The sequence below is a fragment of the Dendrobates tinctorius genome, unplaced genomic scaffold (genome assembly GCF_039654945.1).
Source record: "Dendrobates tinctorius isolate UK_male_01 unplaced genomic scaffold, ASM3965494v1 ptg000388l, whole genome shotgun sequence".
NCBI classification, from domain to species: domain Eukaryota; kingdom Metazoa; phylum Chordata; class Amphibia; order Anura; family Dendrobatidae; genus Dendrobates; species Dendrobates tinctorius.
Genome location: NW_027362054.1, coordinates 3,476,367 through 3,497,264, shown reverse-complemented (window position 1 = coordinate 3,497,264; position 20,898 = coordinate 3,476,367). Strand labels below are relative to the sequence as shown.

The 20,898-nt window shown below is 45.8% G+C and overlaps 1 protein-coding gene across 5 annotated transcripts in view; it reads left to right on the top strand.

Annotated features, from left to right (window-relative positions):
- Positions 1-20,898, top strand: part of KMT2D (lysine methyltransferase 2D) — a 305,115-nt gene that overhangs the window by 71,663 nt on the left and 212,554 nt on the right. For all 5 annotated transcript variants that reach the window (XM_073563406.1, XM_073563409.1, XM_073563408.1 and 2 more), the window contains exons 8-9: positions 11,687-11,801; positions 17,992-18,173. In XM_073563406.1, the coding sequence (XP_073419507.1) occupies positions 11,687-11,801; positions 17,992-18,173 (297 nt within the window). The remainder of the gene's footprint in view (positions 1-11,686; positions 11,802-17,991; positions 18,174-20,898) is intronic.

The following is a 20,898-nucleotide window of genomic DNA, read 5'->3' as shown; positions in this document are numbered from 1 at the left end:
ACCATCCTCATCGCGCCAGACTGGCCCAGACGTACATGGTACGCCGACATCGTCCAACTTACAGCAGACGCCCCCTGGCGTCTACCCGACCGTCACGACCTTCTGTCTCAAGGTCCGTTCTTCCACCAGAATTCAGGGGCTCTCAATTTGACGGCATGGCCCTTGAAACCTGGATTCTAACCCAGGCAGGTTTTTCACCGGCAGTCATTGTAACTATGATCAGGGCAAGGAAGCCTGCCTCCGCCAAGCTCTATTATCGCACCTGGAGAGCTTTCTTTTCTTGGTGCGAATCTCATGGACAAGTCCCACTCCCTTATTCCCTCCCGAAGGTGCTAGGTTTTCTTCAATCGGGCCTAGATGCCAAGCTATCCTTAAGTTCGCTTAAGAGTCAGGTGTCGGCGCTTTCAGTCCTTTTTCAAAAGCGCATTGCTATTAAACTGCAAGTAAGGACTTTCATCCAGGGAGTTTCCCGATTGGTTCCTCCCTACAAACGTCCGCTGGATACGTGGGACCTCAATCTGGTCCTGACAGCATTGCAAGCTTTACCCTTCGAACCTCTTAGAGGAGTTCCACTCTCCATTCTGTCTCAGAAAGTGGTTTTTCTAGTGGCGATCACCTCGTTACGCAGAGTGTCGGAATTGTCAGCACTTTCCTGCAGACGGCCTTTCCTAGCCTTTCACCAGGACAAGGTGGTTCTCCGCACGGTACCATCCTTCCTTCCGAAGGTTGTGTCCAACTTTCACCTCAATGAGGAGATTTCACTGCCTTCCCTTTGCCCGGTTCCAGTTCATAGAGTGGAGAAGGCTCTGCATACGCTTGACCTCGTCAGAGCATTGCGGATTTACGTGTCCAGGACTGCACCTTTCCGGAAATCTGATTCCCTCTTCATTCTTCCGGAAGGTAGTCGCAAGGGGTTGCCGGCTTCCAAGGCTACCCTTGCCAGGTGGATCAAGTCCACCATACATGAGGCCTACCGACTTAACAGTTCCCCTCTTCCGGCCGGTATCACGGCACACTCTACAAGGGCAGTAGGGGCCTCCTGGGCCATTAGGCATCAGGCTTCGGCACAACAAGTGTGTAAGGCGGCCACTAGGACTAGCCTACACAAGTTTACGAAACACTACAGTGTTCATAACCAGTCCTCAGCGGATGCGAGCCTAGGTAGACTGGTTCTGCAGGCGGCAGTGCCCCAAGTCTAGGGAACTGTCAACACAATATTCGTCCACTGCTTCCCACCCAGGGACTGCTTTGGGACATCCCACGGTTCTGTGTCCCCCAATTAGGCGACAGAGTAAAGGAGATTTTTGTGTAATCACCGTAAAATCTCTTTCTCTTAGCCTTTAATTGGGGGACACAGCTCCCACCCTGTTGCCCTTACGGGCCGTTGTTTACTGTTGAGTTCTCATATTGTTCTTTGAGCTCGTACATAGTAGCCTTCTTACAGGCATGGTTATGTTATTTGGTTACGTTCCTCCTTATGCTTTGGCACAAAACTGGAGAAGGCTGACGCCGTCCAGGGGTGTATACTGCAGAGGAGGAGCCAAAGTTAATCTTTTTCAGATTATGCATAGTGTCGCCTCCTAGTGGACAGCAGCATAACACCTACGGTTCTGTGTCCCCCAATTAAAGGCTAAGAGAAAGATTTTACGGTGAGTACACAAAAATCTCCTTTTTTTTTTTTTTTTTTTTTTTTTTTTTTCCTTTTCTATACAGTGGTGGAACCAGTAATAGCAATTTGGATTGTCCAACAGCATTTTCCCACTGCATTTTGTTCATTTATTTTGCAAATCTGTTTTTCGCTGATGTTGGTCTCCTACGACCCAGCGGCTCCTGTTCCCTCCCTGCACCAAACAATCACATGACTTCTGGGCTCAGAGGAGGAAGTGATATCAGCGCTTTCTGAGCTGTATACACAACACTTGTTCTGTACTGTGGGATGACAGAGATGGTACTAAACAGTCTCTGCCATCTCTTTGGGGCAGTTGTCTGTTTGTGCAGCTGCGGGTAAACTTGTCAATCTTGTGTAGTCACTATACTATGCATTGACGTTTTAGAATGTCACTGCAGACTGTAATTTGGACTGCCCAGATGCCTCCCGATGTGACTGTTTTACACTTGAGATCGCCATGGGACACTCGGGATTACATGGACTATGGTGGACAGGTGAGTATATGGTGGTTTATTTTTTATTTTTTTGTGTGGGACATGAGCATCGGGTGATTGGGCGTTAGGTGAGTATAATGGGTTTTATTTTACATGTGTGTGGATTTTTTTTTTTTTCGTGTAAGCACAGTTGCCGGCTGATGAGACTACTTCTCCCATCAACGGCTCCTGCCATCACTGTTTTCAGTGACAGACACAACCTGATGGCAGGAGTAGTCTCATCATCCCACACCTGCGTGGTCACGCTGACATCTGACCGCATGACCCCGCAGAGCTCTTACCGACAGTCTTACTGGCGGTAGCGTTACCGCCGATAAGAACCACCGCACCAATGTTTCCCACGCTGTCACATAGATGACTGCTTGGGAAACTTCATGGGAAGCCGGTAAAAGCGCAAACAAAAACTCAGCAAATCCACAAACCTTTTTAGATCTGTGTTTTTGCTGCAGATTTAACTTTCTCAATTGAATCAGTGTGTGGAAAACGCTACAAATACGCACAAAGAATTGACATGCTGCAGAAAAAAATGTGCTGCAAATACTTTAAGGAAATTTACTAATCATGTGCACAATACTTCAGGATTGTCATTGAATTAGCTTGCATAAGGATTCCTTAGTGTTTTTGGCCCATTTCCAAGAGGAGAAAACGCATAAAAAATGCACCGTGTGCACACAGCCTTATAGTTTGAGTAGTCTAGAAGTAGTAAAGAGTGTCTCATCTTAATGGGTTGAGTTTTTTTTATAGTGCTTGTGAAAAGTCAACGCAATTTACTGCTTATAGATACTATCTGTTCTTGTGAACAGAGGATTTCTCCTACGCCTCATTGTGGGACACAGATACCGTGGGTGATATGTGCCTGCCACTAGGAGGAGACTAAGTAAACCAGAAATAAAGTTAACTCCTCCCCTGCAGTATACACCCTCTCGCTGGATGAGATTTCTCCAGTGCTTTGCTTAGTGTCTGTAGGAGACACTTGGGTCTGGTTTCAGACCCCACCATTATTATTTTATTTTTGAATTTTTCTGTAAATTTTTATTTTTTAATTAATGGAGTGACGGTTCCTTTCTACGGCCCACTCTCCCCCCGAACCAACAATAGGCAAGCACGTGGAGTAACCCTTCACGTACACTTTCCTGCGACGAACAGTGCTGATTTTCTTACCGATTTCACGGATTCTAGGGCAAGCGCAGGAGACCTGTTATGAAGAAGGAGCAGCGCTTTCTTCAGCCCTGAATCGGCCCCATAGCTCTCCGTCCCCCTCCCCATAGGGAGGACCGATTGAGCATTCCTCTTTAAGCTCTGTCCCCTGCCCAGAGGGAGGACCGATCGAGCATCCCCCTTTAAGAACTCCTCCAGCTCTGCTACATAAGCCAATGATGAGAAGAATGGACTCGGCGCTGAGTTGAGCACTGGAGTAGAGGTACGGGGTCGGGTCCTGTCCCCGGGAGAAGCGCTGACTTAGCGGCACACCGGCGCTCCCTCGCAGCCCCCCCCCCCCCCCCTGCTCTCAGCGTCCTCGGGTGCCCTGACAAATTTAGTCACCGGCTTTTTCCATAGCGCCGCCCCCGGCGCCTACCGCGGGTAGGCTAAAAATTGATACCCTGGCTTTTCAGGTCTACTAGGCCACAATTTCATTAGCGCCTCCCGTGCTATTGTCGCCGCCCCCTCTTGGCGCCTCTCATTACTGACGAGATGCACAATTTTAATCTCTGGGGCCATCTCCTTTTTACCTCAGAGCTGTGAGACGACCTCTCTATCGGATACCGGGTGACACCACAGAGCCACCGCTATTCCTCCCGGGGGACACAGTGCAGGGACTGTGGGTAAGCTACATCTGCCCTCAGACTAAAGCACATTCTCTGCTGCTGCAGTCAGATTCTACCATTAACCCTTTCCGGAGCGCTATGTCTCAATCTAAAGAAGCTAGACAGGCTGCTAAGAAGCACACTGCGTTTTATACCGTGTGTACCACTTGCAAATCTAATTTGCCTAGCGCCCAGGCTAATCCGTTATGCACGAACTGCAACGCGGCCTGCGCTCAAACGCCTCTCGCCGCCGCTGCTGCAGATCTTCCTGCGTTTAGTCCCCCTGAGTGGGCTGCGTCCCTGTCATGGTCCGTGGAGTCACTGACCCAGGCTATAGACTCTCTCCGGGAAGCCTCTTTAAGTCAAAGCGCCGCCTGTGCAGGGCTCTGGCGATGGCGGGGAACCGTCCACCAGCAGGGGCCGTACTTGTTCAAGGGACAGACAAGCTAGAAAGTGGATCCATGACGCGTCCCCCAGTCACGCTCGCGCTTCACTGGCGAGTTCTGTTTCTCACTCCTCTTCTCCTAATGGTCGCAGCGAGTACGACTCTGAATTTGAATCTGACGCGTCAGCCCCCCAGAATCCTCTAACTGACCAAGTGTCACTTGATTCACTTATAGAATCCGTCAACAGGATTCTGGAGTTGAAGGAGGAAAATACTCCCCCTCCAGTACACGCTTTTTCGTTTAAAATGACCAAACGTGTACGCAAATTATTTACCAGCCACCCGGATTTTAAGGACATTGACAGAAACATAGGGATTGACTACATAAGAGGTTCACAGGGCAAAAGTCTATTGAGGCTAAATACCCTTTTGACCCAGACCTAATGAAAGATTGCTTGCAGTCCCTTTCTGTGGACCCTCCTGTGTTGCGGCTGGCTTCTAAAACGCTCATCCGTTTCGGAAGGCTCCTCAGTCAGAAATCCCTCCGATCGTCAAATTGATTACCTCGCCCGCTTAGTTTTTTGAAGCTTCAGGAGCGGTGCTTTTTCCATCGTTTGCAGCGATCTGGGTCACTAAGGCTATGGCCGCTTGGACAGAAGTCTTATTCACTGCCTTTCAGGGTAGTAATCTCCCTCCGGAGGCTACCAACATCGCCAGGCAGATAGTTCACGCAGGGAATTTTGTAGTTGACGCCTGTTTTGATGCTGCTAATGGTGCTGCTTAAATTGCCGCTAATGCAATCTCCATTAGAAGAGCCCTATGGCTCCGCGACTGGCGAGCGGACGCCATGTCTAAAAGATCGCTGACTTCTTAACCCTATCATACTGGTCGCCTTTTTGGGGAGAAACTGGACCAGCTCATCTCTGATACTACCGGGGGAAAAAGTAAATTCCTTCCTCAACAAAGGGCTGTTTGGCCGTTTTGGAACCAACAGCCAACGCATTTTCGATCTTTTCGGAATAAGTCTGGTTGGTCCTCCTCTACCTTCTCTTCCGACTCCGGTCGGCCCCCGCGTGGAGACAGAGGCCCCCAGGTCTCATACAGACCTAATTGCTCTTGGAAGCCCAGACCCAGGGCATCCGGATCTCAGGGATCCCGATCCCACAAATCTTCTACGCAATGACTTGTTGTGGTATCCGGCGGACGATGGCAAAGTAGGCGGTCATCTACTTTCCTTCAGTCACACCTGGCTCGCGGTCGTCCACGACAAGTGGGTCAGGGAACTGGTGTCCTCCGGATACAAGATAGCATTCTCCTCTCCTCCGCCAACACGTTTCTTCCCATCCTTACACCCCAAGAAGAAAACTGCTTTCCTTCGGGCTGTTCAGATGCTGCAAAAGGACGGAGTCATCATTCCGGTCCCTCAGGACGAACGGTTCAGAGGTTTTTATTCAAACCTTTTTGTGGTTCCAAAGAAGGACGGGACGATGCGGCCCATACTGGATCTCAAACTGTTAAATCAGTTTGTCAAGGTACGGCGGTCCGAATAGAATCTCTCCGATCAGTTGTTGCTTCCATGGAAAAAGGAGAGTTCCTAGTATCCATCGACATCAAGGACGCTTACCTTCACATTCCGATCTCCCCGTCCCACCAGCTGTTCCTACGTTTTGCAGTTTACGAGGAACACTTCCAGTTCGTTGCCTTGCCCTTCGGACTCGCCACCGTCCCCTGGGTCTTTACCAAGGTCATGGCGGCTGTCATGGCCATTCTTCACTCTCGGGGAGTGGTAGTGTTACCGTATCTGGACGACCTGCTCATCAAGGGTCCGTCCCTTCCAGCCTGCAAGGAATCCGTGGAAATAACAGTAAATACACTTTCGCGCCTGGGCTGGAAAATAAACTTCGAAAAGTCCTTCCCAAAGCCGGCTCAACAGATTTCCTTTTTAGGAATGATCTTGGACACTTCCCAAGTGGTCATTCTCCCTCCAGAGAAGACCCGAGCCTTACAACAAGCAGCGCGGTCTCTTTCTCGACCAGTTTCTCACTCCATTCGTTTCAGCATGAGAGTTCTCGGACAGATGGTAGCAGCGATGAAAGTTGTCCCGTTCGCTCAGTTCCATCTTCGTCCCTTGCAACATGCGCTTCTGTTAGCCTGGGACAAGAACCCGTTCTCCCTGGACCGTCGGTTCCTTCTGTCTCTGCGAGTCAGACAAGCCCTCAGGTGGTGGACTCTGAAATCCTCCCTGAATCAAGGGAAGTCCTTTCTCCCAGTACAATGGTTGGTAGTAACCACCGACACAAGTTTTCTGGGCTGGGGTGCGGTTTTTCGTCACCACACGGCACAGGGTCGGTGGTCTGCTCGAGAGTCTTGTCTCCCCATCAACATCCTTGAGATTCGAGCAATCAGATTAGCCCTACGGAGTTTTCACCATCTCCTTGCAGGCCACTCCATCAGGATCCCATCCGACCACACCACGGCTGTGGCGTATATCAATTGTCAGGGGGGTACTCGGAGTAGGATGGCCATGCACGAAGTGAGTCACATCCTTCGTTGGACCGAGACCTATCATTTGCCCATCTCGGCAGTCCACATCCCGGGCGTAGAGAATTGGGTGGCAGATTTTCTCAGTTGCCAAGGCCTTGCCTCGAGAGAGTGGTCTCTTCATCTGGAGGTTTTTCAGCAGATTTGCCATCGTTGGGGGACTCCGGATGTGGATCTCATGGCTTCGAAACTAAACAATAAAGTTCCTCAATTCATCGCCAGATCACGCGATCCATGCGCCATTGGTGCAGACGCCCTAGTTCTGCCGTGGCACCGGTTTCAGCTCCCTTACATCTCTCCCCCCTCTTCCCTTGATCCCGAGGGTCATCAAGAAAATCAGAACAGAAGGAGTACCGGTGATTCTTGTCGCGCCAAATTGGCCGCGCCGCGCTTGATACGCAGAACTGATTCGCCTAGTCACCAACGTTCCCTGGCGACTTCCAGATTGCCCGGATCTTCTCTCTCAGGGTCCGATTTACCACCAGAACGCCGGGGCCCTGTCTTTGACGGCGTGGCCATTGAATCCTGGATTTTAACAAAGGCTGGGTTCTCTCACGACGTGATTTCCACAATGATGAGTGCTAGGAAGCCCGTGTCCATGCGCATCTATCACCGCACCTGGAAAACCTTTTTCTCGTGGTGCAAGGATAATGGCCGATCCCCTATGGCGTTTTCCATTCCTACTATATTGGAATTCCTTAAATCCGGACTAAAGTCGGGCCTCGCGCTTAGCTCGCTCAAAGGCCAAATTTCAGCCTTGTCAGTGCTATTCCAACGCAGACTTGCCACCAAACATCAAGTCAAGACTTTTTCAGGGAGTTGCCCATGTGGCACCTCCTTATAGAAGGCCACTGGAACCATGGGACCTTAACCTGGTTCTTGGGCCCTACTGGAGGCTCCCTTCAAACCCCTCCACGGCGTACCACTGACCTCTCTTGGAAGGTGGTCTTTCTAGTGGCAATTATGTCAATCAGACGAGTTTCAGAATTGTCATCTGTCCTGCCGCCTCCCGTTCCTGAATTTTCATCAAGACAAGGCAGTTCTCGGGACGTCTCCGTCTTTCCTACACAAGGTTGTATCCTCTTTCCATCTCAATGAGGATGTTGTTTTGCCTTCCTTTTGTCCGGCACCAGTCCATTGTATTGAGAAAGCCCTCCACACTCTCTGGATGTAGTTAGGGCCCTGAGACGGTACATCTCGTGGACGGCTCCCTTTGCAAGTCAGATGCAAGTCAGATGCCCTGTTAATACTTCCAGAAAAGCATAAGAAGGGTCTAGCCGCTTCAAAGGCAACGATAGCCAGAGGATCCGCTTGGCGATTTCAAGAATCCTAACGTGTCAGGAACACGCCTGTCCTAGCAGGGATTAAAGCGCACTCTACCCGCTCAGTGGGCGCCTCTTGGGCCATTCAGCACCAAGCCTCGGCAGTACAGGTCTGCAAGGTTGCGACTTGGTCCAGCCTGCATACTTTTACAAAGCATTACCAAATTCATTCTCGGGCCTCTGCGGATGCAGCTCTCAGCAGACGCTTCCTGCAATCGGCAGTACCTCTGAGTTGACTCAGTGGTACAAGGGGTATTAGCAGATATATGCTCCCCACCCAGGGACTGCTTTAGGACGTCCCACGGTATCTTTGTCCCCCAATGAGGCGTAGGAGAAATAGGGATTTTTGTGTACTCACCGTAAAATCCTTTTCTCCGAGCCAATCATTGGGGGACACAGCACCCACCCTGTTTAGCCTTCCGGCTCATTGTAGCATCTTTATGTTGTGTCGTAGTTATGGTTATTGTTGACTGTTTATGCTCCTACTGCTTTTTTCACCTAGCTGCAGAAATCTCATCCAGCGAGAGGGTGTATACTGCAGGGGAGGAGTCGTTTTTTTCTGGTTTACTTAGTGTCCTCTTAGTGGCAGGCAGCATAACACCCACGATATCTGTGTCCCCCAATGAATGGCTCGGAGAAAAGAATTTTACGGTGAGTACACAAAAATCTCTATTTTTCATTTCTATAGTTTTTCCCATTGACAAGGTTGCCGGCCACCTTTGCAGTCTGAGAAGTGGCTGGTTTCTTTGGCAAAGTGAGTGCGCTTGCTAGCTGTCATCTATACAGCTTGGAAGCGCTGCTCTGAAGCTGCTGACTCCAACCAGCTTCAGTGCCCCATCAGTCTGACTTGCACAACCCAGACAACGGAACAAATGCTTCTAGTTCAAAAGTTGCTGCTCGTATCACATAGTGTGCAATATCAGAATACAAAACTGTGCCAACCAAGAGCTGTTGTAGTTTTCCACTATAGTTTATGCCACTTTTTGGCATAAACTATAATAAATGGGTTGGGCTGTGCGGCGCATCTTTAAATTTTGCAAGTGTCCACCAACATTTTTACACAGAGCTGTGATTGACTGAGAAAATTGTAAACAATAAATTGCAAATTATGGTATACAATTGATATGCGCCAAATTTCTTTTTTTTTTTTCCTTTTTATAACTCCAGCTTTTGGTTTAACTACTTTTATACACTTTTTTTTCACTCTCTGTACCCCAAAATAGTATCTTTTAAAAATTTATATAACTTGTGCAGCAAAAAACAAGTCCACATATGGCTTGCTGGAAAAATTAAACAGCTACGACTCTTAGAATACAGTAATTTTAAAGTAAAATAACAAAACTTGCTATGTCCTTAAGACCACAAATAGCTTATGTGGTTGTGGCCAACACCTTCTGCTGTGTCTGCTTTTCTTTTTTCTTTGTTTTTTTTTTTTTTTTCCTTTCTAATTTATAATAGGAAATGAGCACTTTCATACATGTAACATATCGCAACTTGCAGGGCTGTGGAGTCGGTAAGCCAAACCTGCGACTCCGACTCCTCAATTTCCCTTCCAACGACTCCGACTCCAACATATATTGCTTATATTTAAGTGAAAAATTTATTGTAGTACAATGTGGACATCCGTCATTTAATCATTTTTATGATACAATAATCAAGACATTTAGATAGAACATAATATATATTTACTGGAATACAACTTTAGAACACAAAAAACTGTAAATTGTAAATATGTAATACACTATGTAATATCGTGTGTGTGTGTGTGTGTGTGTGTGTGTATATATATATATATATATATATATATATATATATATATATAAAATATATGTATGTATCTCACTATGTAGTAAACTATGTAAGTGGCAAAAAACAGTTTTCAACAAAAACATACTAAATAACATTTGTGCAGTCTATGAATTTGTTCTAAGAAATAGAATTGCCTCCATCAGATCCTCCTTCATAGATTACCTAAAATCTGACCTAATAATTTTAAGGCCAGAGAACAACCTCTCTACACTAACTTGGGTTGGAGGCAAAGCCGTAACCACATGGGCAACATCTCTAACAATTTCCAAGTGTAAAGGAATTGCCTCATGCACAGTCAGTTTTGATGAACGGTTGAATTTTTCTTTGAGAGCAAGTGAAACATTTTGCTGAAATATGGTCAATCTGCTTGCTATAGGAGACGGAGTGAAATCTTTTTCCTTGCAGCAACGCTTTGCCTGCTCCATGTCATCCAAATACTTGTCAAAGTCAAACTCCTCATCTGATGAGGATGAAGATATGGCAGCAGTAGCACTGTCAGGACCCAAGTCCTCTTGCGCCTGGCAGTCCTCCTGTAGGCCACTCATCCTAACTGCTACCTCAGTCAGAGCTTCTTTTCCTTTAGTAAGCTGGTGATCATCAAGCAATATACGATGACTTGGGTCCACAAACAGCTGCCAGAAAAATTTTATTTTCCAATAGCTGTGTCTCCGTTTCATTGAAGCAGAAATGCCATCTGCGATTAAATCTCCTCTTTGGGACAGGCAAAATAGCAAGTTCTTCCACTCCCTTATGAAAATGCCAGGAGTTAAATCCTCAGCTTGTAATTTTTTTAGTCACGGTAAATAGGTGATTAAGCAATTTCTTCAATTTAGCCACCTGTGTCCATTGACCTACATTTAGGGTTACCTGAGGGTTCGACCATATCTATAAGAAACGGTTTTAGTCAGGATCAAAACTAGGGGGGGGGGGCAGAACCTCATACTGTTCTGCAGAATCTCATGCTGCACACCTCGGCTGCTGCAGAACCTTATACTGCACATCCCTACACTTGAACATAAAGCCTGCACCTTAAGATGTGGTGAATGCAGTCTATTTATTCCAAGTATCAATTGATGTTGATGTGTTACTGAAGACGAGCAATGCCTGTCCTGGGCGTCCTTTTGGCCAGCTAAGAGGTGTACCTGACTGGTGCTAAAAAAAAGCGTGTTAGTCTGTGTGCTACCCGGCTTTCATTCTTTTTGGTACAGATAAGATATAGATAGACAGAATATGGATAAATGGATGGATAGAGCAGATTTCTAATCTGCTTTTGCTATTGAGAACATTATCTATGAGCTCAAAAACCTTTCAGGTGATGCGGTTTTTTAAAAAGCTGATCTGCTTTTGCAGCTGAAAAACGTAAAAACATATCCTCAAAAAACGCAGCAAAAACGCTGTGTGTGAATGTAGCCTTAGATCAGGAATAGAACAGCCATTTATAGGACATGTCATAACTTTCCCAAATTCCGATGTAAAAATATTCAGCACATTCTGCATTGAACTACTGTACCCAATTTACTATATATTTTAGGAGTCGGACCATTTTATTCCGACTCCACCAAAATGAGCACCGACTCCACAGCCCTGGTTACTTGAGCAATGTATGCAATGGTGACATTAATGTGCCATGTCTTAGTTACTCTACATCTTCTCCTCTACAGAAAACCTGGCAAGGATTCAATGATGTTGGTGTGTGATGCTTGTGACAAAGGATATCACACTTTCTGTCTGAAACCAGCCATGGAGGTTCTGCCTGCCGGCTCATGGAAATGCAAGGTATTTAGATGTAGCTTATGGTTCACATCACATTTGTGATATAAGTTAAGCGATTACACCCAGAAAGCCTCCTTATCGATAAGACAAGTGGCGGATACCGCATCTTTATGGCACACTTTAACCTCTGACCACCACTGTAGCCATTGGATTCACAGCGTATACCAACTATAGCGTCTCCTGTGCCTTTATCATAGCCCAGTACCAGGCTTAACATATATTGAACAGATCGAGCCTCCATTGCATTCACAATGCAACCCTGTACAAGGCTTAAGCCCCCGTTACACACTGCGATATCTCTGGCAATATCGCTGTAAAGTCACCGATTTTGTGACGTTGCAGCAATACTGCTAGCGATATTGCTGCATGTGATACTTACCTCCGACCGGCTCCCCCGCTGGTAATCGCTGATCGCGCGAGAAGCTGCTGGATCATTTCTCGTCGGTCATTTCCTGCGGCGCTTCCTGCTGTGACGACGAGCGAGGCGTGGAGCCGGGCGGGAGGACGTCAGGATCGCCGCGTCTGACAGGTAAGTAGCGATCCCCGTCCCCAGCGATGTCGCTGGTGAGATCTGCCTGAGTGGCAGCTCACTAGCGACCACCTAGCGATGCACCAGTGATCCTGACCGCGTCATATCGCTAGTCGGGATCGCTGGTGCATCGCTAGGTGTAACGGTACCCTAACCATATACTGAGCTAATACAGCCACTTCCACTCTTGTATGAGAACCTTGAAACGAGTTAAACTATAATTGAGTTAATACAGGAGCCTACTACTTTAATCTTGCATAATTACCTATTTTTTCCACCTGTGTCAAGCAGTCGGACTGATGAAAGTCTATGAGACTGAAATGTTTTTGCAGACTGCTATAATAAAAAGCTTTTGAAAAGATATTCTAAGTTGAGTGCCAAGTTTTCTATTTTACTGCCCAGAATCTGACTGCGGCTCTCATAGAACACAGGAGAACTTTGGCTAAACAGAGTATTATTGTGTAGGGGGAGTAGGGAGGGAAAGCTGTCGAACAAATGATCATTCGGCTGACCGCTATATAATGTGTTAAATGGTCTTAAGGTTTGCCATTGATTTAGCCTAGTAAAGCTAGAGTAGAACCCCAGTGATGCTTTTATGTATAGAATTTTTTTTTTTTAGACTTTTTATTAAAGGGGTTGTCCACTCAAAATCTTTGGCCCCCATAAAATAATAAAGCCGGGGCTCCCATGCGGTTGTTGTGACAGTGGCACCCAATCAGTGCTGGTGTAAATTTCCCCGCCTTCGAACATGAAGAGAAAGACCAGGCTGCATCTGGTATCAGACTTCCTCTTCCTGCTCTATTCGACAGGAGGCGGGGCCAGTGACGCCAGCGCTGATTGGATGCCAGGCTCACATCACAACGGCCCGGGAGAAAAAGTGGCTACACCGTTGGAGCAGTGCCAACACAGGAGGCGAATATAGGCTTTATTTTATCGGGGCCAAGCGAGAGGTATTAGAAACTGTCCAAGTAGTGGGCAACTTTTTAAAAGCATTTTTTTCCCCTTCCCCCATTGAATATACCTTTATACAATATAACATACAATTAAAATGAAACCAAACACCCTCCCCAAACAAAGTAATTTATTAAATACAAAATGCTTTTTAAAGCATGCAAAACCACCCATAGACTTTAGCATCTTGTTTGCCTTTTTATTTTTTCCCTTCAGCCAGCAGCTATCTTGCTCAATTCTCCTATACACAGGAGCGGTTCAGTGTTCTCTGAGAGAGCCTCTACCAAGCTTCTCTGCCGGCGGCTTATCTCTAGAGAATATAAGGATCGACAGTCTGAAATCGTACATGCCTGATCCTTATCTTCCCCAATAATCTGTCGGGAAGGGGTTGGGGGTCCATATATACTAGACTGTGTGATAAACCCCTCTATCAGCTGGATTTAGTCGACGTTAGTCTGTATGTGAGGCCTTTAGTTTCTCGTGTGTGTGCGTGCATAACAAATGCACAGCAGTACAGAGAATGTTATATAAAACACAATGGAAAAGTCATAGTCAAAAAAGTATCATTCTACAAAGGGAAACATGATATAGACCCAGAAAAGCATCAGCTGGATTTCTCTGCAGTTGCCTAGGTGGAAGGCCAGAGGTATTCATTTATTCATGGTCCCCAGATTCGCTGAGTTTTGGCTACAGATTTTATCTAGTCCCTTTTCCACCCAGTTGTTCATTCTGGTTACTTGTACATTGATATAGTGATCATATACATAACCTAGCGATTAATTTCCTAGCCTGATGTAGCCTTTTCTGAATACCTATTGTAATATCCTCCTCTGTGACATTGTCACCCAGGTACCACAATAGACCTAACAATTAGCTAGCCGATGAGCACTACAGGGTCCTTCTCCTAAATCATGTGCCCGGTGTGTCTCCCTCCATTTGTAACATGGGACCGTACCAGTCAGAGTGAGTACCAATCTTAAATGGCCACAAAGGGGTTTTACACACCCCTTTATAAGGAAAATAATCGTGACTGTCTGGTCCTGAGGAGGTGTGCGTATAGGACAACATATCTGACCATGTGAGGCCCTACAGCCTTTTTCCAGCTAGTATTAATGGAAAGTTTGTTTTTTATTTTTTTTGTGGTACTCCACAAACGTCCATATATACCTTATTGTGGAAAAAATGGTTTAGGCTGTGTGCCCACGTAGCGATTTTTAAGCGTTTTTGCCGCGATTTTCGGTGCGAAAACGCTTAAATCGTGTACAGAACGCACCCCATGCATTCCTATGGCATTCCGCACATGCTGTGCTAATGCTGCGCTTTTTTCGCACTGTGGAATCGCATCGCGGAAAAAATCACAGCATGCTCATTCTTTTGTGCGGAATCGCAAAGAATTGCCGCGATTCCGCACCCATAGGAATGCATGAGAATCGCTTACTTCCCGCATGTGGCTATGCCCACCATGCGGGAAGTTAAGCGTCTCATGTGCGGTTGGTACCCACGGTGTGGAGGAGAGCAGACTGTCCTCCAGGCCCTGGGTACCATACCCCTGTAAAAAAAAATAAAAAATAAAAAATCGGGATATATTTACCTTCCGGTGTCCCGCGCTGCATTCCCGGCCTAAGCGTTCCCAGTAATGCCTTGCGGCAAGGCCCTGTAATGACGTAGTCTCGCGTGACTCCAGCGGTCTCGCGAGATCGCTATAGCAACGCGAGACTACGTCATCACAAGTCTCGCAAGGCATTACTGGGAACGCTGTGGCCTGGGATGGCAGCGCGGGACGCCGGAAGGTAAATATACCCCGATTTTTTTATTTTTTTATTTTTTTTTAGCATTTTAACATCCTATCTTTTACTATTGATGCCGCATAGGCAGCCTCAATAGTAAAAACCTGGTCACACTTGTCAAACACTATGTTTGACGAGTGTGACCAACCTGTCAATCACTTTCCAATTGATGCTTCAAATCGCTTGGAAAGTGCTTGAATATCGCACACGAAAATCGCGGCAAAATCGCGATCATAATCCCGGTGAAATCGTGCGGGGAAAAAAACGCCCGATTTCTGGGAAGGAGTCCGGTTTTTAGTGAGCGTTTTAAAACGCTACGTGGGCACATAGCCTTAAAGTAAAAATGCTTTCAGAAATGGAAGTGTTTACTTATCAATTAATAACAAAATGCAAAGTGGATAAAAAAAAGAGAAATCTAAATTTTAGTATCTGGTGTGACCAATAGAGATGGTAGAATCGATTTGCACAACTCTGACCCATTGCTCGAGTTGCCAATCTTTGCTGGGTGGGAGACCTGTGAAACTCCTTACGTTTTGGTATTCCCAGCTCTTCTTTTGAACAGTCGGGCTGTCATGACGTGGTGTTTGTGGTGCGCACACACTGAACTCCCAGAGGAGGCTGTAATGCGAAACTCACATTTGGGTTGGGAGGACTGCACAGTAACATACGACTAATGGGTAATAACATAATTATTGCACACTCAGTCAAAAAAGAAACTTTTTTGATTTGGATAGAGAATAGAGAGCACTTTAGTGGAGCTTTTGTGTATATCCAGTGCTCTGGCTAATCATGGCTTGGATGTGACTTATAGTTGTAACCGTAAAGGCACGCTCATACGGCATCGTTTCTCTCATGACAGAATCTGGCCAGATATGCAAATGACACTCGACTTAAACTCTGTCTTATTGGTATGATGGTATTGACCACTGTACAGAGTATATATAATGACATTGGCGCTATGTTTGGGGCCTTTCTGCTGCAGAATGCATTTTATACCTTGCTGTTTTGAAGGCAAAGGGCGTTCACATCAAATATAAATTTAGATTGTTAATTCACTTTGCATTTTGTTAATTGATAAAAATAAAGTATTAACACATTCTATAGACAGACTCGCTCTTCCTGGCCTGTAACTCCAGTGGAGCCTTAGTGGTTGATACTGGTAGAACATTAGTCTATATTCCTTCAGTTGTTCAAAGTTTTTAAAGGGACTCTGTCGGCACAGAATGACTGCTGAAACCAGGGCTGTGGAGTCAGTGTACTGGAAATTTCGGGAGACGGAGGTTTGGCTTACCGACTCCACAGCCCTGGTTGAAACTAAGTCCCGCTGCTCGGTGCTTCACCAGTCATTTATATACACCTTCCCACCTCCTTGTTTCCCCTTCATCTCCACCCTCTTTTTTATTTTTTTTTTTTTTTTGACAGCCCGGCTTCATAAAAGACAGATTAGGGTGGAGATGAAGGGAAACCAAGCAGGTGGGAAGGTGTATATATGACCCCGCCGTGAAGCCTGGGCTCTATTCAGCACGGAATTACTGTTAAAACCAAGTCCCTTTTAATTGCCCTACCAGCATATAACTGTCCAACCTCCCCGATATCCTCTCTGATCCCCCAACAAACTTACCCACAATTTACTTAAAGCAGTGTTGCCATAGAGGGGAAGAACAATTAAAGGGATGGTCTGAAATTCAAATTAATTTTCATCCTACAGAGTGAAAAATGTCATTCTTGCCCTCTCCCTCCTGTGGCATCTGAATGTTCAGATACATTCTGCAAATAGTTCTGGTGGTCTTGCACCAAGTCCCTATTGAGTTCTGTAAGGCTTTACGCTAACATTTTCATTAATTGATGAACATTGACTGTCGCAACAACGGAAGCTTTAATGGCTATGGAATAACAAGTGCTCAAGTCGGATTCCTTGCAAAATGAGATATGAGGTTACTCAACATATTAAAGGGAACCTGTCGGCTGATTCATGCTGTCTGAACCATGGGAAGAATGAATCTGAGATCGGTTCTTGCATTTTAAGCTTTTAGGGTAAGTTCACCCTAGACTTTTTCAGCGTGTTGTGTTTTTTTTTTTTTTTTTTCTCTGCAGCAAAACCTGATCTCTTGGTAGGAAAGAAGCTGCAGGAAAAAAAAGTAATTTTTTTCCTTTTTTTGTGTGCGTGTTTTGCTGCGGTTTTGGCATGCTAGATTTCTCTTGTGCATGCTGATAAGTTTAATGTTGGAAAAAATTAAGTCCTATTCCATAGAATCAGGTTTTGGCACAAAAAAACGCAGCAAAACATGATTTTTTTAGTGCGTTTTTTTTTTTCAGTGCGTTTTTTTTCAACATCTTTTCATTACCCATTCAAGTCAATGGGTGAAAAACGCTGAAAGTGACTTGCTCTATTGTCCAAAAAACAATGTAAAGCTCAAAGTGCTGATGACACAAAACTGGTGTGTGCGCATGAGATTTTATGAAATCTCCTGGGCTCTGCTTGTAATGTAAAACACAGCTGAAAATTAGCATTGAGAAAAAATATTGAAAAAACGCTTAGTGTGAACATAGCCTTACTCTGAAACGCTGCAGCATTTGAGAGAAAAACGTAGTTGAAGTGACCAGTCTCCTAGTTTGCTCTGCTGTACTGTCGGGTCTCTACCTATATTCACATAGGGAGAGGCCAGTCATTCTGGCTTGCTGAGCAGGGAGAAGCCAGTAGGGGTCTTCCTCTTGGACTAGTCAGTTTTTTTTCCCAGCCGTACTATGTTACAGGAGTCTGGCTGCCCCTGGTTCAGGCAGTATGAATCAGCTGACAGCTTTCCTTTAAGAATTGTGGCAGGAAGGGGGTAGCTTTGTTACTGTGAAATGACAGGTACACTGTGACAACTGCATTAATAATCTTTATTCCTGATGAATGATCGTTTTTACAATGTTTCTGCTTTAGAATTGCCGTGTCTGTCGAGTCTGCGGCACTCGCACGTCACAGTTGGAAGCTGGAAGTCTATGGTATGAGAACTTCTCTGTGTGCAAGAAATGCCAAGCGCAAAGATGCCTAGCGGAGACCTGTGTTCAGTGCAGTCAGTCCGGCTCCTTGGAGAACATGAATCAGTGCCCCAAATGCTATAAGTATGAGTCTCTTCTGTTTCCTTCTTGGTTTCTTTGTTAATAATAATCTTTTATTTTTTTTATTTTATAGCGCTAACATATTCTGTAGCGCTTTACAGTTTGCACACATTATCATCACTGTCCCCGATGGGGCTCACAATCTAAATTCCCTAAATTGGAAACCCACGCAAACATATGAATTAATGCAAAGTGGTATAGCAGGAATGAAAAAGTGTTTGTTTACCACCTAAATGTCGCTAACTTCTGAACTGATCACTATAGCCGGGAGACTAAGGCCGCTATTTGGCCATAAAATGCTGTGGCAAACATCAGGACCACACAATCATGATCTCGGTGTGTCAATTAGGTTAAAGCAGAGGCCCAAACAATCTATTAACCATTTATTTGATGTAGTCACTTTTGATAGCAGCAACTAAGGGGTTAAACAGATATGGATGGTGTCAACACTGATCGTTTGTGATACAGCAAGTTGTCAGCTATAGTGTACAGCCGACAGCTGCTGGATTGTCTGTCACCTGTATGGGGATGATCTCTTATATCTCAGGTCAGTAAAAAGATGTATTGGCTGTCATTAAGGGGTTAAATCTGTCACCGAATGCAATCTGCGTCTGTTTTTAAAGGGAGTCTGTCACCTTATTTTTGGCCTATGAGATGCGGCCACTGCCATCAGGGGCTTATCTCCAGCATTCTGTAATGCTGTAGATAAGCCCCCAATGTAACCTGAAAGATAAGAAAACAAGTTAGATTATACTCACCCTGGGGTCAGGTCCGATCCGGTCAGGCGCCTCCTGTCTTCTAGCAATGACGTCTTCTTCCTTACTTCAGCTGCGGCTCCTGCTCAGGCATACTCTATCTGCCCTGTTGAGGGCAGAGTAAAGTACTGCAGTGCGCAGGCGCCAGACTTCTCTGACCTTCCCGGCGCCTGCGCACTGCAGTACTTTACTCTGCCCTCAACAGGGCAGATAGAGTATGCCTGCGCAGGAGCCGCAGCTGAAATAAGGAAGAGGATGTCATCGCTAGAAGATGGGAGGCGCCTGACCAGACCGCGACACCCATCGGACCGGACCCCAGGGTGAGTATAATCTAACTCGTTTTTCTTCTCTTTCAGGTTACATCGGGGGCTTATCTACAGCATTACAGAATGCTGGAGATAAGCCCCTGATGGCGGTGGTCACATCTCTTAGGCTAAAAATGAGGTGACAGATTCCCTTTAAATGGGTCTCTCAGACTTGATGAAGCTGGTGAACTTATTTTGAAAATTTGTCAGAGTATCTGTACAATAAATTTTGAGTCCATCTATGGAATGTAAAAAAAAAGGACTCCTTAGCTGTTTAAATCTTTGCCCTCCCACACAGTCTGACTGACAACTGCAGATTGTCCTAGGCAGTGTAATATCTCAGCAGCAGGGAGGAGGGACACTGAGTGAGCTATCAATCGTCCTAGGCAGGTGGAAAATAAGGGTGTGTGCACACGCTGCGGATTCTGCTGCAGTTCCGCAGCGGATTTGGCCGCTGCACGTCCGCAGCAGTTTTTGCTGCGGTGTACAGTACCATTATTCCCTATGGGAATAAAAAAACACTGTGCAGATGGTGCGGATTTTTCCGCGGTTTTGAAACAGCAGAAAGAATTGACATGTTAATTCTTTCTGCGGATTCCGCTGCGCTTTGCCATCTCCTCCATTGTAGAGATGAAAAACCGCAGAGCAATCCGCAGGTAAAACCTCAGGTCTTTTGACCTGCAGATTTACCTGCGGATTGTACAAAATCCGCGCAGCCAAATCCGCACCCCTATCTGCAGTGTGTGCACGTACCCTTAGGGTACGTGCACACGGTGCGGATTCTGCTGCGGTTCCGCAGCGTTTCTGCACCTGCGTGTCCGCAGCAGATTCTGCTGCGTTGTACAGTACCTTTATTTCCTATGGAAATAAAAAAAAATGCTGTGCTCATGCTGCGGTTTTTTCCGCGCGGTTTTGCGGCGGTTTACAAACCGCAACATGTCAATTGTTTGGTGCAGAAACGCTGCAGTTTTACACCTCATCCATTATGAGGTGTAAAACCGCAGGGCAAAACCGCAGATAAACCGCAGGACTTTTGTCCTGCGGATTTACCTGCGGTTTTCTCTACAAAATCCGCACACCCAAAAAACTACGTGTGCACATAGCCTTAGAGTAATGCATTATCCAGTCTTTCTGCCGTGGGTTTTCAAAGTAAATAAAGGATCCTTATCATGTCCAAGATATCTGTTTACTAATTTATGCAGTTTGTATTGTGAAATCTGATGACAGATCTGCTTTACAATGTATTTTAAGAGACTGTTATGAAATTGTGTCCTAATAACTGAAATAAAAATGGCTGTTTAAGCATAGCTGCAGATGTCTAACATTTCTTGAATTACATTAAGTTGTACCATTTGTCATTATACCAATTTATTACAATTGTGTAATGTCACGGGGTCTTTCTCTGGTATCACACAATCAACAGAGCAAGAGAAGAGTGAACAATTCCAAGACCTTTATTCAGGCAAAAATACGAAAAGGTCCATATTCAGTCCACCACACAAAGGATAAGATAGTCCAGAATAAGAATGCAGTCCGGTATCAGGATAAAATGTCCTTTTCTCTCTGAAGTGCTGTCTGAACACGATCCTGTCCACACCGGAACTGACCTGTCCAGCTGCTGTTCTTCCCCCCCACCCCCTTCCTTGTCCAAGGGTAGTCAAACCAGTT